At 34.9% G+C, this 26,303-nt stretch overlaps 1 protein-coding gene across 5 annotated transcripts; it reads right to left on the bottom strand.

The window, feature by feature from the left end:
- Positions 1-4,074: 4,074 nt before the first annotated feature.
- Positions 4,075-26,303, bottom strand: LOC121739104 (DENN domain-containing protein 1A-like). Of its 5 annotated transcripts, XM_042131431.1 has the most exons (15): positions 25,982-26,303; positions 25,100-25,252; positions 24,595-24,732; positions 22,767-22,950; positions 21,560-21,817; positions 20,580-20,681; positions 20,067-20,179; positions 19,601-19,709; positions 19,010-19,198; positions 15,148-15,180; positions 10,898-11,004; positions 10,253-10,433; positions 7,526-7,834; positions 4,839-4,924; positions 4,673-4,733 (listed from the first exon to the last, which is right to left on the bottom strand). In XM_042131431.1, the coding sequence occupies exons 1-14, from the start codon at positions 25,996-25,998 to the stop codon at positions 4,862-4,864; spliced, it is 1,956 nt and encodes a 651-aa protein (XP_041987365.1). In that variant the 5' UTR covers positions 25,999-26,303; the 3' UTR covers positions 4,673-4,733; positions 4,839-4,861. The 5 variants fall into 5 exon arrangements, with proteins under 5 accessions (XP_041987363.1, XP_041987366.1, XP_041987364.1 ...); XM_042131429.1 differs by lacking the exon at positions 4,839-4,924 and having other exon boundaries at positions 4,075-4,733; XM_042131433.1 differs by lacking the exon at positions 7,526-7,834.

The raw sequence follows: 26,303 nt of genomic DNA, 5'->3' as shown, positions 1-26,303 counted from the left end.
CAAATGAATAATGCGCAATGCAAATCTTCGCTAATTGTCGTAATCACGAAAACACACGTGACCCGAATCCATGAAACGTAAGAGCCCCAAACAATGCACTTGCATTTTGCACCTTGTTCAAAGGAAATAGATATTACCATATAGCCGGTGGCTGTCCGCTGTCGCCGGTCCGTCAATAAGTGCTATAACTCACCGGGAAGCCTTCGCGACGTGGCCAATGACGTTACCATGGTAACGACCAAGCAACGTCGTGCGCCTCTACGTCACCGCAAAGAGGTATTTCTCCTAAAATTAAGTTTAAAAACAACTCTTTGCAGCGACGTCTTCCGACGCTCGGGAAATGGGACCGTTGCTGAAAAATTACGAAAATTTCTATGCGCATTATCACTTTGGGGGCACGGTAATTATCGTGATCTGTCGTCGGTATGTGACGTAACACGATTTATTCACGTTGGTCCATAAAGTTAATATACTTAGCGGAATAGAGCGACAATCTCGAGCTGTCATATAACCGATATTGGTTTCATCTGTGTGTAAAAATATGTGTACGTATACACTTACACAAGCATGATGGAACTTGATTTCTATGAGATTAAATTGTCGACGTGCGGCACGTCCTGAGTTGAGGTCGAAAAAAGAGTGCTGCTGTCATGTATCACACGTCTCTTTTGACCACGCAGTGTTACTGATAGTGACATCTCGCTTGATCAGGCCTTTGTTTCTCTATTCCGCTAAGTATATTAACTTTATGGTCTTACCCTAAGACCATTTCGATATATTTTCGAAAATGGTTTGACAGTTCGTGACAGATGAAGGGATATAATATTAGTCCAATCAAATTACGAAATAAATAAACATGAACGAACACAGTTTGGGGATTTTAAGGATCGATAGGGGGGTGTATTCTGAGCATAAATTCCAATTTGAGGGGTTCTAATGAGGTCAGCTCAAGGTTATTTCTCGAGAATGATCAGTGTTAGGCAAAAAATTGTAGAGACCTTTTCCAAATTAAATTTACTAACTTTTTTATCTGAAACTTTTTTTTAACATTAATATTTTTCAACTTATTACTCCCGTAAGAAAAACATTTTACTTTTAAGGGTTCCGTACCCAAAGGGTAAAAACGGGACCCTATTACTGAGACTTCGATGTCTGTCCGTCTGTCTGTCCATCTGTCTGTCCGTCTGTATGTCCGTCTCTCTGTCCGTCTGTCAGTCCGTCTGTCTGTCTGTCTCCAGGCTGTAACTCAAGAAGCGCTATAGCTAGACTTCTGAAATTTTCACAGATTATGTATATCTGGTGCCGCTATAATAACAAATACTAAAAACAAAATAAAATTAATATTTAAGGGGGGTTCCATACAAGAAACGTTATATTTTTGGTCTTTTTGGCTCGTAATCCATAGTGGCAACATATAGACACTTGAAATTTTCACAAAATTTTCAATTATATGCGTACTTTAATATTCAATAATACAATTAAAATAAAATAAATAATTTAGGGGGACTCCCATACAAAAAGCACAATTTTTTTCTTATTTTCGCTCTATAACGGTACGGAACCTTTCGTGCGCGAGTCCGACTCGCACTTAGCCGATTTTTTTAAATAGAAAAAAAGTAAAATTTTTGCCTTGCAGGAGTAATAAGTTGAAAAATATTAATGTTAAAAAAAGTTTCACATAAAAAAGTTAGTAAATTTAATTTGGAAGAGAAAAGGTCTCTACAATTTTTTGCCTAACACTGATCATTCTCGAGATATGGAATTAAACGCGTTTCCATCGAAATGTCCTTGAGCTGACCTCAGTAGAACCCCTCAAATTGGAATTTATGCTCAGAATACACCCATATCGATCCTTAAAATCCCCAAACTGTGTTCGTTCATGTTTATTTAACCCATTTTGAGTCATAATTTTATTGGACTATAAATAAATATTTTAGTTAAATATATTTTTTTATACTAAAAGCGTAACCATACATCAAAAATATATATTTACGACTGAACCAGTGCCAGTGGCGTAACTATAGGGTGGCAGGGGTGGCAAAATGCCACGGGCCCCCGACCCAAAAGGGGCCGTGAGGTCAGGAATTTTTTATACATTTATTGTACCCGTTTTATTATTAACGGGACGATTTTTACTGATCCCATCAATTTTACGCCACTGGACTGAACAAAAGAAAAGTGATCAGAAATTCATTGTGTAAGTAACATTTTGCTAAAGTAAAAACAGGAAAGTGTTTAACCTAAATGTAACATTATTTATATTATCTATTACTAGTTAGAATTTAACAAAATCAAAGATGAAAAAATTCACAGCCAGCATGAATTTTGAAAAATTTAAACGAAAATATAATATTAGGATAGATCTCCAATTGCATATTATTATGACAATCACCTTAAAAGATATTTAAAGATCACAGTGGCTCCGAACAAAATATGTAGGTACTAAGGAAACCCCTTCTTACTAAAAATATATTTACGTTGTGTTACTAGATAATAATGTACATATTTCGCTTTCTTGTCCTGACTTTTCAAATGAGCTAGACAAAGACAAGGTGACTTAACCCGTCGAACGATTTCCGCACACATAATATTCGCTGTGTATATTGTATACAGTGTGTAACAAAAATAAGTGATATACTTTAGGATGTGTACGCGTTCCTTGTAGAGAGTTCACTGTGAAAGTAGCAGCTCTGAAAGACGAGATTTTTTTTTCACTTTTGTATGGACAAGGGCCCGAGCGTCACGAGTTTCCCCATACAAAAGTGAAAAAAATTTTTGGTCTTTCAGCGCTGCTACTTTCACAGTGAACTCTCTACAAGGAACACGTACACACACTAAAGTATTATCATTTATTTTTGTTACACCCTGTATATATTTATATTAGGAGGTAAACAGCTGATAATGTTCATGTTTTCTGGCCATAGATGGAATAGTTATTGGCTCTAGCAAATTATTGGCTCTCCTTTACATACAAAAAAACGGTTTGCGTATGCGCTTTATTATTTATTTTATACCCCTATTAGTTCTTTCTGTTTTTACATTCTTATTTGTGTATAAAATAAAGGTGGATGACCCAGATTATTCAGTTCGTTTTAAAAATTTAGTCGTACAACAGGCAACCTTGGTCTCTTTCATATTTTGCAGCAAAATATTATCTGATTCTGATCTCTTTATATTTCGAGAGGTTATTTTAAATAAATTTTGTTTCGGAGAATTGACAAAAAAAAAACTTTAATACTTATAGCAATCCTTTCATCTAAAATACTTTCTAGTATTTTTAGAAGAAATAATTAAAATTTAATATATTAGAACTTTTTATCATACTTTCTTATCAATGCAAAAATAGGACACAGAACAACACCCTTGAATTGAATAATTTTCATACTCCATACCTAAATAATACGCGACAAAACGTCGTAAAATTTAAAGGTATTTTCGGCTGAATAGAAAGACCATAGAGCCACGACAAAGGGTCTAATATCTGACATAGTCTAGCAGTAATACAACACAATCTCTTCAAAAATAATATATAAACAGACGAACACAATAATATAACTTCCTCTTTTTTGGAAGTCGGTTAAAAATAGACCACCCCTGTGGCGCAATTGGTTGAGTGTGTGGCAGCTCAAGCCGGGGGTCGCGGGTTCGAAACCCGCCGACGGAACCAAAAGTTTTCAATGTTCCCGGGTCTGGATGTGTATTAAAATATATGTGTATGATATAATAAAAATCTTAAATATATGTATACTGTATAGTATAATAATTAAATATATTTCCGTTGTCTGGTACCTGTAAAGTCCTTCAGGTACTTAGCACGGGGCCAGACTGACGTGGTGTGAAGCGTCCATAGATATTATTATTATATTATTATTATAATATTTCTGCACTATTTCCAATGTGTTTGATTATCTCCAGGCCGATTTCAACCGCGACTACTGATATAATGTGTAATTTGGTTTGTATCCTCACATGGCTGATGTAATTTTGGCTGTAATTGTTCGTAAACACCTAGTAATAGTTAAAGATTTAAGTGGATGAAGTGGCTAACTAAAATTTTTGAATTTTATTTGTGGCTTTAGGATCGGAAAAATGAATTGCAATAAAAATGTAGATTTTATGTATACTTACAAAGTTAGCCTGATAATGAAGTAGGTAAGTTACAAGGTACGTTCAAATTATAAGGGAAGGAATGAATTATTGCTCTTATGTTATAAAATGTTAGCCACTTCATCTACTCACGCCTTCCTACCGGATGTTAGAAAGCGGTCTATTTCGAAAACCTTATCTGCCTTTGATGAATCTTTCTTTGCACAGTGTTTCTCCACTCCGGTCAGTTACGCGCTTGTTATTCCCAGGTAGGAAGATAGATTCCACATTCCTTTATGCGCTTTTTTTAATTTCTGCAGTTCCTTTTCTATTCAACAGTTACATTGCAAATAGGGCAAGAAAACTGTTATATTGCTGTTAAACATGAGTATCCACGAACGTAGAATACGATCATTCAGAAAGTTTTAGTTGAATGTGGTCCATCCCTTAGGTACAGATGAGTCCTGAGTACTCGAACCGGCGGAGAAATCCGACATTCCGAACTGACTGAAGTCCAAACCGTACTCGTGAAGTAGCGCGCTGTCCGTAGACTTGAGTGGGTCGGGCTCCCTTCGCTTCAAGGGGTCAAAATCCGCTAAATCGGGGGGACTGTCGTCCAACTTTATAAGGTCCACCTCCTCAGCGGGCTGAAAACAGAGCGCCCCTTTAGATGAGCATCTATATACGCCCCTGGCAAACGCCCCCACAGCAATGTATAAGCGATGCTATTGTAATGCTCACTCCACACTTACCATCGAAACAATAAATAACATAATCAGAAATAAACATTCTCATAGTCTCCGTTCGTAACGCCCCAAGACAAATGTTTCAATAACGTCTGAAAAGAAATTCGCGTTTTATGTTGCTGTCAATTTTGGCTTTGGAAAAATGTGCTTTTACAGTTTCGAAGAAACTTTTTTGTAATTAACAACTAGTAATTTTACAACAATACTGTTTCAAATATATTTTCATAGGCAAAGTTTAATAATTTCAAAAAGATAAACACAATTTTCTTACAGTAATGAAATGAAGACACTGAAAAGCAACACACACAAACAAATGAAATCGCCCTTGAAAACACATTTCACACTGTCCAGTGTTCTAACTGTGTTAGTCACTAGTCATAACAAAGTCTAGACTCTGTATTGTAACTGTCGCAAGCATTTAGATAAAAAAATCGGGGGACACTATCCTACCTTGATAAAACAAAAATCGGTCACTAAACTCTTACAACAACATAGTTTATTTTATTTTCAATCCTTGATACTGACATATAATTTGGTGGCAAAACAAATCTACATTTAAAATATTATATGTGATGCCATTAAAAATAAACATTTGAAAACTGATATATAAGTATAAAATTCCCAGGCACCAAAGTGAGAATCACTTTCATAACAGTTTTTAATTAGTTTAGAATTTTAGCTTTATATAGAGACGTCCAGATAAGAGAGCCTTAAATTATAGTTGCATGTTATAGCAATTATTAGAGAAAGGAAATATTTTCATTGCAGAAACTGTTACCGTTGGCATTAACACTGGCAATAATACATTGGTAATTTTAGTTGTTATAATAACATGCCTTTCTTTGTTATGAAATTTAAAACCACAAAATAAAAGCTTAGCAAATTTGCTTCTCGTATTGCTATAATTAAATTTGTTATAAGCGTTATTCATCAAATCATGGACGTAGCATTACCATAACATCGTTTTAAGTTCTTTTGAACCTTAAAAGTGGAAACATTTGCAGAACTTGTAACCCATTTTATACTACCACTACCACCACAAAATGTTTTTTGTACAGAAAAAACATGTTCCTTAATTATTATGAAAAAAATATTAACATGTCAAAATCTAAGAGGTAGATAAAATAAGTTACCGCGTAATAAAATAATTGGTTATTAAAGTAATCAATGTCTTTATTAGTATTTATGTTACAAAATATACAGAATATTTATAAACATTTTGTAAACAAATATTAAATTAACAATTAACAATTATTATATAAATATATGGAAGCATTTTACTTTCAGTACTTAATAGTTTTAATTTTTCAGTTGGGCAGTATTATGCTAAAACAAGACATAATATTATTTTAATTGTAGCACGCTGACTTCGACTTATATGATACTCTTAATTTTAATTTAAAAAAAAAATTATACAAAATCGTATTAAAAAGTAATAATCTGACCAGGTTTATTAAATAACTGACAAATTAATAAATAAAAAACGATATAAAAATTAACAAGTTAGTGCTGCTCAAAATCCTTAAAATAGATAATTAAAAATACATGCACAGAATAACAATACAATAAACATAGAATTGTTCCTAAATGTAACATTCGATATCACTTATTTAAATCTTATAACTTCTAAATGCTCTTACTTGTAAATGTAAACTCATAATATTTTAATGGTTTTTTTTTTATATAGCCGTAATATGTTTACCAAAAACTGAACTTTTAATGCGCCAATATACAAAGCATTTAGAAATGTTGATAAAAATAATTACTAGTGCTAGACTAGATAAGACTAGGACTAAAAGGAATACTAGACTAACATTCCAGACAAAACCAAGCGTACAGAAGCATGGGGTGAAATACCGCCGACATAACATTTTGAGCGTTAGTTGGCCAAAAACGGCTTTGGGGCTTAACTAACATGTTTTCTTTATCGTTTCTTTATAGAAACGCCGATCAAAATATATGGAATGAAATGAGTCGAACGTCAAGTTTATATCTAACGCTTTCAATATTAGGCAAAGTGCGCTACAAACATTCAGTAAATTATACCGACAAAATTCGACATGCTCACGTCTTAACAGAATATTGACAGAATCGTTGTCAAACGTCGAACAAAACTTTTTGTTTATAGTCTGTGCTGGTGCTACATTTATAGCGTTTTCGGCATCTGGAACTGCCCCGGGGCAGAGCAGGCAGGGTGGGCCGAACGGATACGAAAATAGCCGAAGTTTAAATTAAGGACATAAACTACGTATTGCACTAGTACTAAGTCGACGTGCTTCGTGGATCATCGGTTTTGTTCGGCTATTTCCGTATCCATTCGGCCTGCCGTGCCTGCCCTGCCCTGGGGCAGTTCCAGATGCCGAAAACGCTATAAATGTAGCACCAGCACAGACAATAAACAAAAAGTTTTGTTCGACGTTTGACAACGATTCTGTCAATATTCTGTTAAGACGTGAGCATGTCGGAGCAGTTCTAGATGCCGAAAACGCTATTAGATTACTGCAACGTTTTCACACTAGACGGCAGAGGATATATCCTATTCCATACATTTTTGTTCGGCGATTATATAAAGACGCGACAAAGAAAACACGTTGGGTAAGCCCCTCTCATATTTAGTGCGTCCGTTAGCCCAGTGAGAAATCGTGTATGATATAGTATATTATGGATATGAGTACGACAGCCCATATCATTACCTCGTGCGTTCGTCCCTTGTTGGTCACTTCTGGGGGCCGAAGCGTCTTACTCGGCCGGCGCTGGTTGCTCAAACTCAACTTCAATTTCTCCTTCCCGTTGTCTTGGAACCGGATGGTGGTAGTTTGGAATTCGGTGGCTGTGTCGTTTTTGGTGATGTTGCTAATGAAATGGTTGGAGTGTGTGTTTCGGGGTGGCGGTACAGGGGCGTCGGATAGGTCGACTAGTTTTCTGGTGGAAACTATAGGGTACCTGAGGGTTGGGGGAGGGCGTTCAGGTAAGCGAGGAGGGGGACGGGGCGACAGTGTCTTCTGCAAAACAAAAGTATACATAAACCACCCGGTCATTAACTGACACATTTTGGCCAATAACTGGGTAGTTTAAAGTGCTAGCGCATACCAAACGGTGTGTTCTGCTAAACTAGGCTAAGAATACTGGGTAAAGCACATGGTCATACACACTCTATATTTGGATTTATTCGGTCAAGTGTAGTAAAATAAGTATTTAAATCAACATTTCATTTTAATAACAAGTTTATTGAATGGATATAAAAAAATAATGAATAGTGCCTATAACTTTGTGATTTACCCTAGCCGAGGTGCGCGCATACCATCAAGAAACGCAAATAAAAGCGTGAATAAGCAAAAAACGTGTCTTTGTAGGATTGTAGCCTAATAAAGTGATAACTACAAAGTGTATCATGTTTATTTTATGAGGATAAAGTTTCTTTATTTGTAATATGTAGTTAGTTATGTGGTCTAAGTAATTGAAGATAAGTGCATTTTAATACTTCTTTTGGCACTATTAGCACGGTCACAGAATGTGTAGATTTGTAGAAATTTGGCCATTATAGCTATCGCTACAGATTATATATTTCTTTCACACGCGAAAATATCCTGTAAACAAGACAGACAAATATCCATGCGAAAGTGTGTTAGTCTGTTTGTTACCTCTTCACGCCTAAACCGCTGAATCGATTTTGCTGAAGTTTGGTATGGAGATACCTCGAGTTCCGGGAAAACACATAGGATACTTTTATCCCGTAAAAATTACGTTTTTCGCGCGATAAGCGAGTTTAGGGGCAACGCATACGTCACCTAGTTACAGCCAAATATTCGAGGTCGATTGAAAAAGGTAAGTAACAATAGCTCAATAACCGAAAATCTGTGTTCGGTGCGCAGACTATAACTACTTTTAATTAATCAATGATAAAGGACCTACAGAATGGGACACATCTAGGAATAAGGCTCGAATTATATGCGTCTTTATGGCATACACCGCGATATCACAGGCAATTGTATATTATGTACACGACAGATGCGCGACCGCGCCGCTATTTAAATGAATCGTTACATACATTAGCTTGTGATCTCGAGGTGTAACGGCCAATCCGCTCGTATCCGACGCATATAAATCAAGCAAAAAAACACTACATAATATTTTCAGCAAACCGAGCAAATAGCAGCATACGCATATTATTAATATGGTCATTCAAAGGTGCCATGCTAAATAAGAGTTATTTAAACGAAAACCAAACGAATAATAACTGTCAGTTCTTGTATTATTTTAATGTTAAATAGCTTAAATCAAAAGTGAAATAATTAAAACTAATAAACAGCAAAAAAATCATTAATTTCAACTTAAAACATGTTACTTACGTTCAATGTTCTTAAACATTTGAGTAAGTCAAATTAAATAACTAATTATAGTTTAAGTACATAATATTATTTTAGTAAAATTGTTGTATTTTGTCATTTTATTCAGCGTAGGAGTATCACAAAATTACAATACTTAATCAATTCCTTCATGATTTTATATTCCACATAAAATTAGTTTTGTTTAGCCTTCGAGAATGGAATAGAACGAATGTATTTTATTAAGGGCGTTCGCTGCGTTAAGCGTGCGCCCGCCATGGCCACCCACCCGCGAGGCGTGCTTGTTTCATGTCATCCCATAGAGCAGCGCTGCGTGACGCGATTCAGCCGTCGCACGCGGCGCGTGCAGCGGTCCTGCGGGCGACGGATCAACAATCTAGACGTGACAAATGGGCTGATTGGCTGACGCCTTTGTACACGTCGGCGTCGTCGTCTGTTGGCTAGGTAACTACTAGGTAGGACTAGCACTAGGTGGGTGGGTAGGCAGGCGGGCGCCCGCGCCGGGCACACGCTCAACGCAGCGAACGCCCTAAGTCTTCGAAAATAATATTTCCAAAAATATGTTTTGTATGAAAACCGCCAAAACCCTGCAACTTTAAAGCTACGCGCACGTTACGATGGATCGCAGCAGGACGGACGAATTTTCATCATTTTTACAATCTATAGCAGTGTTATTCAACCTGTGGGTCGCGACCCCCTGGGGTTCTACCAGGGTATTCGCATCATAATAAGGTTGAAAAACACAGATCTATAGTATACATGGTGTAATAAAACTAAGTGATAATACTTGAGGATTTGTATGTGTTCCTTGTAGAGAGTTCACTGTGAAAGTAACAGCGCTGAAAGACCAATTTTCAGTTTTGTATGAGGAAATTCGCGACGCTGCGCACGACTGCCGCGCCGGTTGTCCATACAAAAGTATATATAAAAATAAATGTGGTATTTCAGCGCCTGCTACTTTCACAGTGAACTCTCTACAAGGAACACATACACTAAAGTATTATAACTTTTGTTACACCTTGTATACTATGAATATACGTATAAAATGTAGACCTCTATTATATCTACACTTACCGACTTATCCTCTATCCTCAGCTGAGCTGTTGTGGTAGGGGGGAGGCTGTCCCTCCTCGACCCCCCGAAAAGGAACTCCATCTCGGTGAGCAGATCGAGTGGGAGAGGGGGGTCGCGTGACGGCCGCTCGGGTGGGCTCTCAGAGTCCGATGATACGGGGGTCGCGGAGCCGCATGAGAACCTGAAATGTTTGTGTTTTTGGTTAAATTAAGGGTCTTCACTCTTCAGATAATATGATTATGTTGTTTGTGTAAATATTTTTATTGCAATAATTATATTGTATCTCATTATTCTCAGACCTACTGAACATGCATATAAAATTTGGTAAAAATCAGTAAAGCCATTTCGGAGGAGTACGGTAACTGACACGAGAATTATATATATAAGATTGTTCGCGACTAAAAATTTAAGAAGTGTATGAATAGAATGAGCTGTGAAAATTCAGTATGAAGAGTAGCGGTACAATATTCCTACATTTTAATATTACCTATGTAGAGATTATACACTACTTTTATACACCACACTTATAGAATATTTTGTCCCTGTCTAAACAAAACTCTAACAAAACATTGTATAAATATAAAATCAATCTTTGCATCAGTAGAAACAGCTTTTGTAAAATAGTAAAATAAGAGTAGTATTTACCTGCTATCGTCCGTAGTATTCAACGATGAAGGTCTCGATCCAGTTTTGGGCATTTTAATTTTGAACCCTTTCACTGCAGACTTCATGTTCTTGCCGCCTTGACGAACCTAGAAAAGAAATAGTATTGTATCGATTATATTTACTGTTTAAAGGCGAGGGACTTAATTCTATTTAAACTAAATTCGTTGCTTTGTATAGTGCAAAATTAACCAGAAGTTCTGATTTTCAACAAGGTGCAGCTTGCTATTATATTGTATCCATGCATTTATAAATCTAATTCAACTATAACGTTTCAAAGTTTATATAATAATAAGAAAGGTGAATGTAAATATATATATATATATATATATATATATATATATATATATATATATATATATATATATATATATATATATATATATATATATATATATATATATATATATATATATATATATATCTTAATATATATATTTCTTGTGTGCGTGTGTATGTGACTGAACTCCTCCTAAACGACTGGACCAATTTTGATGAAATTTTTTGTGTGTGTTCGTGGAGATTCGAGAATGGTTTAGATTTACAGTTTGGTCTACTGGAAAATGTTTTTTCAATTAATTTCTTATTTATAAGGAGTTGTTGATTTTGGAATGTTTTACATTAGATCCGGCGGACGGCGCTATCATCGCATTCAATATTATTCTATTTCAATTTTAGTTTGTCCTGACAGATGGTGCTACGATTAATTTGAAAAAAATTTTGTTATTCAATTCATGTGCTGATTAAAATATTAAATAAATAACACATAGGCTACAATTTTAACCGACTTTCAAAATGGGGGAGGTGTTATGTTCGTTTTCTTATATTCAACGATTACTCCGCCGTTTGTTAACCGATTTTCAAAATTTTTCTTTTGGTATATAGGGTATCATCCCAATTTGGTATTATATTCAGAAAAGTGGTGATCTGATGAAGGATCCATAAGTAATCGAGGGAACTCCTCAAAACTTATAGGGAAACATATGGTGACTTCGGTTTCGTGAGAAGTATTCTAAGCATATGCTACCAACAAGTAAGATTTTGCACCGAGATATACCTGGTATACCGTGGTTCGGAAGGTGCTGAGAGAATTCCTGATTCTTTATAGATACAAGTTTGGGAGTTTCGGCGTTGTTTTAAGAACAGAAAGCATATGCTACTATGCAAATTACATTCTTCATCATCATCATCATCATCATCATCACTACCATATTATACCATTTCATAGTCTTTTAGATCGAGACTCGAGTTTGTCAAGCGATAATTAAAAAAAATCTATATCTACCTAATATTATAAACCTGAAGAGTATGTTTGCTTGAACGCGTCAATCTCAGAAACTACAGGTCCGATTTAAAAACTTATCTCAGTGTTAGATAGATCATTTATCGAGTAAGAGTCATCATTTATCGAGAAGGTTATATTATATTATTACTCTAAGACTAATACGACAGAAGAAACTCAGGAAAATGTGGGAAAAACGGGGGAAATATTTTTTATGGGAAAATGTACCTACGGATTCTGTAAAATTTCTAATTTACGCGGGCGAAGCCGCGCGGGACATCTAGTATATATATATATATATATATATATATATATATATATATATATATATATATATATATATATATATATATATATATATATATATATATATATATATATATATATATATATATATATATATATATATATATATCTATTATGTCATTAGAATAAAAAAATATTTCCATTTTACACAATCTATAACTATTATAAAGTATCTTTCCGCTGTGTAAATATTTAACTAATAAGGAGTTCATTGGTGCGTGGGAACAGTAAATACTTTCATATACCTATAAAATTACTTATAAATAAACATTTAACTCAAAAACATATTAAGTAGATTATAAGTAGGTCTACAAGCATATAACAACTTACCCCATCACCAAGAAAGCGCGTATCCGATACTACAAGCGTAGAAATAAAAGCAGTCAGACAATGAAGAAAGCAAGAAAAATATTTCTTATAAAAAAGTTTGCAATGTGACATAATTACCTAAATTAAAATTATGTCTATAGGCCGGTCACAAAACATGTAGGCTCATTGCCCTATCTATCGCTTGTCACTTGCGCTGTGCGCACAAAATCTATCTCGTTTTCAGTATGACGTGAAAGGAGCGCGAGTTTAGCGTGTTCGGTGGCCAGCCTATATTACAGACTCTCGCAACGAAATTATATGTATATATAGAGTACAGTAAAACAAGAATCAACACTCACGGTTCAAAGCATAATAACTCTTATCGATAAAAGATAACCGTTATTATGCTTTAAACCCTATTGTCATATGTACCATCCATGTACACAGAAATCTTAGAATGGAAACACCATACATCAAGAATCATTTAAAATACGCATGCAAAATATAAAAACTATGAAATTTTGAAGTGAAATTTTTTAATATTTTTAAGTGCACAATACTGTAACCAATTATTTCGCCACTTCACTACTCTGTGGAAATATTTTTAGAATAATATTCATGATCACTAAGGCAAATACATACTTACATGCATATTAAAAAATACAACCTATTATTATGGTTTAAATATAGTTTTCAACTTTCTTTCATAGTCGCCTATTTTTTTAGTTTTGTATTTATTTATAGGAAAAAAAAATTTAGGCGATACAAAAATATATTAAGAACAATAAAATTACACATCTGTATAATACAGTAAAAGGGGCCTATGTATTCATAGTAAATTCAATAATTTCATTATATTAGTATGAAAGAATTTAAATTCGTCGTCAAAAAAGCCGATATTTGTAGTAAACAACAAATCGTATTTTATTAGGAATTAAATTTCTCGTCATAAAAGAAAACTATTAAGACATATAAGTACTATAGTGCGAAAAAACTAATAAAAGGCGAATAAAAGGGCAGTCTTAGCGACTGACAGGCAAATAGCCTTAGAAGAAGAAAAACTAGATCAAAATCGGTCCACCCGTTTGGATGCAACGATGCCACGGACAGATACACACACAGACAGACAAACAGACACGTCAAACTTTTAACACCCCTCTTTTTTGTCGGGGGTTACAAACCATTGACACTGTGTATGCAATCGTTATTTTTACATAATTATACGATGTTTTGTCCTTATCTGACACATTAGATAAGTCACTTAACAAACAAGACGAAACATTGTATACCTTTAACGTTTATACAGGGTATAACAAAAAAAAGTAGTACTTTAGACTTTAGAGTGTGTAATTGTCCCTTATATAGAGTTCACTGTGTCACACACAAAGTAGCAGCGCTGAAAGATCAATCTTTTTTTATGATTAGTGACTAATAATGATTAGTACAGACTAATCATTAGTCTGTACTAATCATTATTTGTGGCAAGCGCCACAGCGCCATTTATTTTCTTATTCTACTACAGTACTTCCAAATTAATAATGCGCATGAAAATCTTCGCTAATTGTCGTAATCACGAAAACACCCGAATCCATGAAACGTAAGAGCCCCAAACAATGCACTTGCATTTGGCACCTTGTTCAAAGGAAATAGAAGTTAATAGTTAATGGAATCAGGCGTTACTTTGCGGAAATCCATAGTTTAAATTTAGTTTGTTATTATTTTTAGCAATATTCCGCGAAAACAACTTCCACCTTTAAGTAAATGAGTGAGTGTACGCATGTCTATGCGTACACTCACTCATTTACTTAAAGGTGGAAGTTGTTTTCGCGGAATATTGCTAAAAATAATAACAAACAAAATTTTTTTTTTTTTTTTTTTATAGAAGTTAATATTTAATATCATATAGCCGGCGGCTGTCCGTTGTCGCCGGTCCGTCAAAGTGTTAAATAAGTCACTGGGAAGCCATCGCGGCGTTACCATGGTAACATCCAAGCAACGTCAGGCGTCTCTACGTCGCTGCAAAGCGGTGTTTTTCTTAAAGTTAAGTTTAAAACAGCGCTTGCAGCGACGTCTTCCGACGCTCGGGAAATATTCGTATAATCGTTGCCGAAAAATTACGAAAATTTCTATGCGCATTATCACTTTGGGAGCACTGTAGTTGTACATAATTTCACATTCAACTCTATACAGAGTACCCATTATACACACCCTAAAGTATTATCACTTAAGTTTTGTTACACCCTATTTAATTATGTGTGTATATATATATTTTTATTAGTTAGGGGGTTTAAGGTAAAGTGTTTCCACAGAGTAGTGAGGCTCACGGTAGACTCACCGTTTTCACCGCCGACTGTACCGCGGGATTCGCCTGCAAATATTACACAATATAAGCTCAAACCCACTACATGCCCAAGCTAAGCGGCAACCAACACTCATAGGGTTTGTTAACCTATTAACACGTTGTTTAAGGGTGGTTCAGTGTCATGAGGATTTTGCATAAAGTTAGTATACCTAGCGGAATAGAGAAACAAAGGCAAGAGAGATGTCACGATCAGTAACACTGCATGGTAAAAAGAGACGTATGATGCATTACAGCAGCACTCTTTTTTTGACGTCCAGTCGGCACGTGCCGCACGTTGACAATTTAATCTCATAGAAATCATGTTCAATCATGCTTGTGTAAGTGTATACGTACACATATTTTTACACACAGATGAAACCAATTTCGGTTTCGTTTGACAGCTCGAGATTGTTGCTCTATTCCGCTAGGTATATTAACTTTATGGGATTTTGTTACACATCTTGGCATTATCTAGATATGCCATATAATTTTATACGTCATATTATTATACATTTTAAAGCGTGAAAAGCGGTAACGTTCCACGTACGTAAGCCTATCCCCATGACACTAAAAACCGTTAAGGAACATTTTCGAAGCGACCATCTATAGCGACGATGGCGAACCTTTTCGTATTAATTTGTCCTTTTTCTGAAGAAATCTTTAGTTAAATCATAAACGTGCCATTCAATATTTTTTGTGATCCGATGCGTATTTCAAAAGTTGCTTAATTTGGTGCCTAAATAACTATAATTAATGTTATTATACTTATAAACATTCCTCTTGAATCATTCTATCTATTAAAGAAAACCGCATCAAAATCCGTAGCGTAGTTTTAAAAATTAAAGGGAGCAAAGGGACATAAAGGAAAAAAGCGACTTTGGTTTATAATATTATGTAGTGATTATTTGTTCAATACAAATTACAAATAATCTACACATATTATAAAATAAAGTCGCTTTTTTTCCTCATGTCCGTTTGTTCCCTTTAATCTTTAAAACTAGGCAACGGATTTTGATGATTCTTTCAGTGTTAGATAGCCCATTTATCGAGGAAGGTTATAGGCTAAATTTTATCATGTTAAGACTAATAGGAGCGAAGAAATAGAGGAAAATGTGGAAAAAACGGGTAAAACGTGGAATTTTTTTTAAAAGGGCTAAGTTGACGGCGCTAATCTCTGGAACTACTCGTCTGATTTGAAAAATTATTTCAGTGTTAGATAGCCCATTTATAAGGCTATAGGCTATATTTTATCATGCTAAGACTAATAGGAGAATGCGGAAAAAACGAGGGAAATTTTTAAAAGGGCTTATCTCGCGAACTACTGAAGCATTTTTTATGTTATTTGGCACAGCTGATAAAAAGTAGACCACGTGAAGGATCATAGGCTATCGAGTTTAATATATTTTATACCCGTGCGACGCCGGGGCGGGTCGCTAGTACTACATATTTTAAAGAGACATACATTGTCATTTTGCTTTAAACGTTCGTTTTGAAAGTCCGGTTCACAAGAATAAATTTAAAAGAGATGTCTTTATTTTTTTTTTAATTGGGAGCATGCGGAGACCGGACTTTATATATGAAGCTTCGCTTAAAATGAAATTCTAGTCTAGTAGTCTATTCTTGTTGTGGCTATTTATATTATTTTATTTATTATTTTGAACTGTGGTAACAATTTTTTCATAATAATAGTATCTATAGACGCTTCACATCACGTCAGTCTGGCACAGTGCTAGGTAGGTACCTGAAGGACTTGTGTTACAGGTACCGGACAGCGGAAATATATTTAATATTTTTATACCATGAATATATTTAAAAATTGTATTATATTATCTATACTAATACTAAAATATTATAAAGCGGAAGAGTTTGTTTATTTGTTTGTTTGAACGCGCTAATTTCAGGAACTACTGGTCCGATTTTTTTAAATTCTTTCAGTGTTAGATAGCCCATTTATCGAGGAAGGTTATAGAATATAGGCTATATATTATCATGCTAAGACTAATAGGAGCGAAGAAAAAGAGGAAAATGTGGAAAACACGGGGAAATTATTTAAAAGGGAACAACTTTATCTCATGAACTACTGGAGCAATTTTTATGTTATTTGGTACTAATATAGAATAGACCACTTGGAATAGACTACGATTTGCGAAAAAATGTACGGTTTCCGTGAAATTCCTAATTTACGCGGGCGAAGCCGCGCGGAACGTCTAGTTATACAGATTATTTAATATACACATCCAAGACCCAGGAACATTGAAAACTTTTGTTCCGTCGGCGGATTTTTGGATTCGAACCCGCTTTGAGCGGCTTGAGGTACCAACTCGCTTACCAATTATTGAGCCACAGAGGTCGTCAAATCATCCTAATATTATAATTCCGAAGAGTTTGTTTGTTTGAACGCTCTAATCTCAGCAACTACTGGTCCGATTTGAGAAATTATTTCAGCGTTAGATAGCCCATTTATCGAGGAAGGCTTTAGGCTTTACTATACACTATATTTTATCACGCTAAGACTAATAGGAGCGAAGAAATAGAGAAAAATGTGGAAAAAACGGGGAAATTATTTGAAAGGTCTTATCTCACGAACTACTGGAGCAATTTTTATGTTATTTATCACATATAAGAAGTTAGACCAAGTAAAGGATCATATGCTATTTTTTGTGGACTAATTTGTCTGCAAAATATCTAATTTACGCCGTACGCGGGCAAAGCCGCGCAGAATGTCCAGTAATATAATAATCATATAATCATATCAAACGTTACATACCATCATTTATATTTGGAATTGGAATATTATCGCATCTTTTCTTTCTTTCGCAACAGCTTTTCCTAATTTACTGATATTATTAGCAACTATTTGCAAACTACTGTTAGTTTATAGTTATTCAGTACTAGCATTTAATAGCTGTAAATTAAGCGACAAATCACCAAATAAATCAACAGCTGATGAATTATTCGCTTTTTTAATAACAGCCTAATTATAATATTAACCACAAATCGCTAGGGACAATTCAGACCGCAACGCGGCGCGTAGATCCATTTCTAAATCATCCATTTGGTACTGAATTGACAGATTTCAAATTACGTGAGACGTCTTGCAAATCTGTCAAATCCATACAAATTTAGAAATGCATCTACGCGTCCCGTTGCGGTCTGAACTCTGAATTGACGCTTAGCCGTAACTGAAGCAACAATGATACTTAATAGCTAGCATCATAATATATAAAACCGTGAGACGTAGTGTTAAACATAGATTAACCGTAAGCTTCAAGGAATAAGAAACTATAACACGGTCAAATTAACTAGACGCACGGTTTGATGACGTCATTATGGAGCTCGCATGTTATAACTTGTATATTATATATTTCGTTAGAATTTAAATTATAAATGATGTAAGACACGATTCAATAATACCTTCTGAGGTGACCCCTTAACACAGGGCAACCTAGTAAGGGCACCAGTCTCCTACTATAATTTTTAACTAAGCATCATAATGATTGTATATGTGTTTTTTTTTTTTGTATTGTGGGAGAAATTAATAAAGATTTTTTTTTTCGTTGGGTCAAGTTAATGTGACCGTGTTGTAGATGTTGCATGCAACGTTTACCACGCGGGAACCGTACAATTCGAAGGGTAAAGAAAGTAATTCCCGGACGTAAATTTAGTATCTTCATACCCGATGAATTAGTTCAGTGTCGTTTAGGGATTTGACCGTAACGGGTAACAAACAAGACACACTTTCGTATTTTACCATTTCTATGGAACAGTCAACAAACTCTTACAAAATTAGCTCTAATTCCTCGGAGCTAGCACGCGTTATAATTCGTCTCACGGTCACACCTATAGCTTCCCTTACCTTATCTTTAACATTTCTGAAGAAAGCCCCTCCTTCTTTCCTCACATTCTTCGCCCAGTCTTTATACTGCTGCTTGAGTTTCTGACCGCCTGCTGCGTTGACTCGGTCGGCAAAGTAATTACATTCGACCTCGAATTCATCGTTGAAACCACGACCGGAGTTTAGGAGTTCTAACCTCTCATCTATGAACTGGAAATGAAGATTTTTTAATGTGAAATTAAGGTAAGATGAGGATAATCTCTTTAGTAAGGTTGCATTCGTTAAATTCGATACTTAGTTTATACTTAGATAACATGTAACATTGTTATTTTTTCTTTCTCTGCTTGCTTAAGCCAAACATACCTAGATACCTAGATAACCTCTAATGCATTATTTAAAGCATTATTTTACATTTTAGAATATGAATGGGCCTGCTTTTTGAAAGTATTTCTGGCAAACTTCGACGCGATATTACACAAAATCCTCCCTTATTTTACATCATAAAATAAACGCGTGTGTGCAATTTCTAGCACTTCAATTTCTCTGTATGTTCAATGTTCATCTTTTACTCAATTAGCTTTTTATTTCACATAGAAGATATAATAAGCTTACCTGTTGAAATATTTGTGACTGGAGTATTTTCTTTAGGAATGGCTGCATGTTTTTCCTTGTCTTGATGAATGCCTCTTCGCTAAACGTTATCATGTGACCTTTTTCTATTCTGTAGAGCAACATATATAAACTCACTTATAAATAAGATTATTTAATTCATCAAGCCCCCATACGCTCACCGGTGAACGAGACACAATAGAATATCTATTCTGTCTCGTTTTCCCACGATCGACGGGTTAATATGGATTCTAGATTTACACCAATCCATATTGCCGTCATTGTCTATTATATAGTTTTCAAAAACGTATTAGAGAGCAACAAACAACATGGATTAGCGTAGTAAACGTTGTCATAATGGGTAATTTTTAAAATGTATTAACCAAGAAACCGACTGCACAGTCCGTATATTGTTTTTTTACCCTAATAAACAATAATAAAAAAATCATATATTATAATGTATACTCACTTGATAGCATCTCTATAACCTCCTATGAGAGTAACAAGCGCGCGCAGAAACGCCCGCGACACGGCGTCACCTAACGCGTTCTTGTCACTCAGAGCCTTCTGTAAATTAGCTACCTGTTGACAATGAAAGATAGTCATAACCCGACGACGTTTCATATACGCAATGCTATGCTAATGCTAAATGCTAACATTTGCCCAGCGCTCTAGAACCGTACATTTTAGCGCAATATAATATTATGGGCTTTATCCTTTCCCGTTGTATCTTATATCTTTAAACGAGCAACGACAGGAAAAGGCAAGCTGCTGATCCATGTTTAAATATTTTTTAGTGTTTAAATATTTTGCAGTATATTTTTACGCAGGAACCTAGGAAATTCCTATTTTAAGCTGAAAAATAACTCAAACATGTTAAATATTTTAGTATAAGAAAATGATTTTGGTATAACGTATGTATGAGAATTTCGATGGCACCCGGCCTCTTAACCCTTCTATCGCGATCATGCAAAATACTTACCATATCAGGTGGTAGTGTGTCGAGATCGTTGAACGGCGACCGCAGCTCGTTCGCGTCCACGTCCACTATCACCACTTCACCCACTTCCGACAGACGGACAGACTGAAATATTATGTAATAATCAAATTAAAAACTAATAAATTAGGTGGAGAATCTTCTAAAATGTTACAAGTTGCTTTACAAGAGAAGATTCATCATAAAAACTACCATCCCCTACCTTTGTAAACCTAATTCGCTAGTTAATGAGGCATAAGAGAATTTTTAATAAAAATACCAGCTTTAGCATATAATAATACGACGTTACCGTTTTACATCGATAAATATTTACAATTTCCACAGCGAGTAACTTTACAAAATACTATAAAGACTTAATCTATTATGGAATTGAATGAAAAGGAAACCTTAGTTATAATAAATGTATAGCAGTTTTATCAATTGGTACTAACGCACCTTGTATTGATAGTCACAATGCAATCTTGGCGTCCAATTTATCAATTGAAATTATTGCAATTTTCGCGTCAAGGGTACAGACCAATACTATTTAACCCTGACCTTTGTGCGGACAACATAAGGTTTATTTTCATATAAACTTTGAGAAAAACACTATACCAACTGTATAATGTTATTTGTTTGCAAGGATAAACTCGACGCATCTAGCCTGTGTATCTATTCTTTATCCTAAACAATTTTCGGTAGAATACGAAAACGTGTAATTTAATTATTGTAAGTCAGCAATAAGTCGCCCGTTTGCGCGACTTCTATATCTCTTTAGACGAAATAATAAAAGTAAGTACATACTTCTTAAGAGATTAAATAGGTTGCCTAGAAAAAAAATCCTTGGGTGTTTGATATGGTGTTGGTAGGCATTCAGATGTTAAAACAAAACAAACGATAAGGGAGATCGCAGACGGCCCACTTTTTATGCGGCGCAGACTCCATCACACAAAAAGTATACCGTCTGCGATCTCCCTAACACTTACCGACATAACACTCCTCGGCACTCCAATGAGAAACGGCATGGGCGCTAGCAGGTAATCGATCAGATGTTTCGGCAGTATGGGTATGAAGATGTGTTGCCAGGACATGGGGAATAACGTCGCATTAGCGGCCTGCACACACGCGGACAATCTCGACGGTTTGGAGGCGACTATGGCTATTCGCCGCTCGTGTAGAAGGGCCGCCCATAGCCCGGCCATACAGTGAGCGTCCAATGCGCTGAAGTATTCTGTTAGGTTACACTGAAAATAAATAGTATTCTCAGTTTTAGTTAAAGAGAAAACTCAGATGAAAGTGATTTAAAGTTACATTTTTTATTACGCGGTTACATTTGCATCAAATTTAGGTGTGGGAGATGGAATGATAAAAATTTAAAAACTGTACTTAATCCAATACTGTAAATTATGATAACACACCAAGTTTCTCGGGCTAGTAACATTACGAATTTGACTTCACATCCACTAAAATGGGATTGATAAAATTGTGTAAACGAGAAAACAGGGTTTACAGTGAAAAAACACATACACACATACATAATAAGCGATATCAATACAACGGGTAGGGATAGACCATAGTATATTATAATGATATACATCAATGTTTTATCCCTACCCGTTCGTATTGATATTTATTATTTATACAGATTTAACAAAAATAAGTGATAATACTTAAGGGTGTGTACGTGTTCCTTGTAGAGAGTTCACTGTGAAAGTAGCAGCGCTGAAAGACCAACATTTTTTTTCACTTTTGTATGGGGAAACTCGTGACGCTCGGGCCCTTGCCCATACAAAAGTGAAAAAAAATTTTCGTCTTTCAACGCTGCTACTTTCACTGTGAACTCTCTACAAGGAAAACGTACACACCCTAAAGTATCATCACTTATTTTAGTTACACACTGTATAGATTTCGATCTTGTTTATACAAGAATCCAGATACCATGTGACTATGGAGGTACCGTGTGACTACGGAATCCTGAAAACAAAAATATACCGTCCTCATCATCTTGATGAGTGGCAGTCTTCCACCGTGAGCTTCAAGAAGAGAGCGCATTCCGTCTCAAAAGGCCGGCAACGCACCTGCAGTTCTTATGATGTTGCGAGTGTCCATGGGTGGCGGTAGTTGCTTTCCATCGGGTGACCCATTTGCTCGTTTGCCTCCTTATTTAAAAAAAAGCTTTCAGTTGAAACTTACATTATCAGGTATCCTAGGCAGCTTGTTATCTGGGCACTCCGCTGAGAATATAATGCCATCGTTGTCGCATGCCACTTTGAATGTGCTTCCTGGGCTCGGCCGTCTACATCTAGATACTTCTAGAAACGAGTTGAGTTTGTGTCTGTCTGGACCGTTCACTAGGTTCGCTATGCAGTTTAGTAACCTGAAATTTGTTCATTTCATAAGGCACATAAAAAACTATGTGAGTGTGTATGTTTGTTACTTCTTCACGCTTAAACGGCTCTAACGATTTGGACAAAATTTCACAAGGAGTTAGTTGACATCCTGGATGAACACATAGGCTACATTTTTAACCGACTGCCAAAATGGAGAAGGTGATATATTATGCTCTTTTTTTATGTTCTACGATTCTTTTGACATATAGGGCATCATCTCAATTTGGTACGATGTTCACAAAAGTGGTGATCTGATGAAGGGATCCATCAGTTATCGAGGGAACTCCTCAAAATTTATATGGAATCATGTGGTGATTTCGTTTTCATGAGAAGTATTCTAAGCATAATAGCTACCAAAAAGTAAGATTTTGCACCAAGGTATATAGATACGAGTTTGGAGGTTTCAGCGTTGTTTCAAGAACCGAGAGTATATAATATGCTACTTAATGTAAACATCACATTTATCATCATCATGCATTACACCATTCATCATTATAGTATGATCCTATTATTGGTACATTTCATAGATTATAATTATTATACATATATACATATTTCACTTAGAAACCACTGGTTACACCGCGGGGCACAGCTAGTTATTTATAAATGCTTAATTATTAGGTCCATGAAGTAGTACAACACAAAGTATTAAAGTAGTAAAAATACATATTGTCAAATAACACCTTACAGATCATAAAAATTGAATATTAAATAGTATAACAATAAAAACCACTTACAAAACTTTATCGCATTAGCCAATCATAAGCACAAATAAAAAATATATGAGACATCCCACATTTTCTTTCGCAAGTAAAACAAAAACAAATACTTCGCTAATATGTATTATGTTCTAGAAATATCTACAGTCTGCATTATAGTCTAAATAATAGATACGACCTTTTCCATCAATCTCTTGCATAAAGAGTGTTCCTGGTAACACATTAAATCAATAAAAGCACCATGCCCCCCAGTTAATAGACGCTTGTTTGAGGCAATTTCGCAATCTATAGCACATTGTTTGCTTATGTAACAACTAACAGTATTATCTAGATGTAACCCCGCAACTTCGCTGCAATTCGTTTGTCGCAGACTGCAGAAACGGTACATGTTAGGGGGATAGAAAATATACTATGTCCTTTCCCGGGACTCAAAGTAACGCCAAACCCAATTCCAGCAAAAAGGATAATTTTACACACAATTCTATAATATAATGTAAAGACCTTTGGCCTGTTAATATTATGTCTCCCTTACTATGTCGTACGCATCCAGTAAGAAATTATTATTTTTAAAACTCAAACCTCTTTAAAAATGAAAATTAAATAGATAATAAAATTTTGTACAAAACTTTGTATTTTTTTGATTTATAAATTGAAAGTGTCAAATAGTGATGAAGATTTAAGATATGCTTTTCAATATTGTCCCTGAGTGAATATAGAGGTAATATGTGAAATATTGACGCACAGCACAACCTTACTTAGGGCTAGAAATTAACAATTTTGCACATATGTTTATACAGGCATTCAAAATAGTTGCATTTGAAGAAAAATCATCAGAGAAAAATTTAAATGAAAATACATTTATAATAACATGGTTATTATTAAAAATTGTCCAGTTTGAACTTTTCAACTTACTTGTAAAAAAGATCATGCCATGGTAGATGAGACAAAATCACCAGCGCCTTGTTCGCTTTGGGATCATAGCGGCAGAAACAAAAGGTGTATTTGGAATCCACCGATGTTAAAACAAATGAGTATTGCTGAACGTACGCACTGAAAAAAAACATGTATTTTGACACAAAAATGTTACAGTTAAGAAAGTTATGGAGACATTTCTTTAGTCTTACATATTTTATTAATTTATTCAACCCTTAATTTGACTCTAAATTCCTTAACTTTATTTATCAATGATATTATAATTATTTTGTTTCACTTTTACTACTTTTACTGTTTACACTCTTTATTAAAATCATACAACTCTCTCAACAATGATGATGGAAACATTATGGTATAAATAACAATGTTTAACAAGAAATATTGCAACACAGTTTTCCTTAAGTGAATTGTTAATTTAATGAAATTTTAACTGAGCAAAAGTGACAAAACTATCAAGTAAGCTGTTCCAAAAATTATAACTTACCTATCTAAAGGACAAGGAAATGTGAACTTTGGTAAGTTTTTTAACTCCTCTTCATTTTTATAGTTTTCAGGATATTTCTTCAGTATGTGCGGCTCGCTCGTATGATCGCCCGGTGACACCTCACAATACAGCTCAAACAAATTACCAGGTTCTCTGAAAAGTGATTGTTAAAGAAGTTGCATCCAACGCTTCATTAAATTAATCAAATCTAAAGCAAAGCCATGGATGACATAAAACGAATCATTATAATAAATATTACAGCATTTTTAGATCACTTTAATGCACTGTTAACTCTTCTAATGCCACTCGCGAGAGTAATAAGACTAACAACAAAATGACTTAAGCCGACTGAACACAACATCATTTATAGTCTGTATTAAACTAACAACAAAACAGGTCAGGGGAGCAGACTGAATATAATATCTTGTCAGTGAACAAGAATGAGAGAATACGAGCATTGAGTTTCATTAAAAGCTTTTATCAATAACTTCATTATCAGGAGCCGCCCACAACTAAATTGACAGCTATCCGAATCCCTATTGTGAACAAACTTACAAAACACGACAAGATATGGGGTGTATACAGTATACTGTTACAGGATGTTAAACAAAGGTTGCTAAAAATAATTTTTAAAGACTGCATGTTTATGTAAGTCAATATGGAGAAATTAACTTGGCACATGCTTCTATACAATTTACTTAGAATGAACAATGTACAAATGTGTGTTTCAGTTAATAAGGACTTCAAAAATTTGGCACAGCTTCAGAGTGACGCGTTGTTCATTAACGTGTGATGAGCAAATCTTAATGATCGAGGCGCAATGATGATAAAAAAGTAACTGTTAAAGAGATTACGATACAAAAATAATATTATGATACATACCTTAACCTGGAACCCATTTTAAAGTTTTTATGTTCTGTTTACATTTTGTGTACATGTAGAATGTATATGAAAACACATTTCTTTCGACCTAGAAATTTTTATAACATAAATGTTGACTCAAGTAACATTTTTCTGAGTTGGATGTTTCGAGTGACTTTAGCTCATGCTTTCAAAAATGTAGCTGGACGCTATCCTAAATCAATTTTTCTTATGGCTTTATTGAATAATATCAAAATTCAAAGCTAAATTTCACTTCAACATTTCTATTTGTGCAGCACAATCTACATAATCTGCTGAAATCTCCATCAAAGTTCAAACGTAG

This window comes from Aricia agestis, chromosome Z (genome assembly GCF_905147365.1).
Source record: "Aricia agestis chromosome Z, ilAriAges1.1, whole genome shotgun sequence".
NCBI classification, from domain to species: Eukaryota; Metazoa; Arthropoda; class Insecta; order Lepidoptera; family Lycaenidae; genus Aricia; species Aricia agestis.
This window is presented reverse-complemented; position numbering and strand designations above follow the sequence as displayed.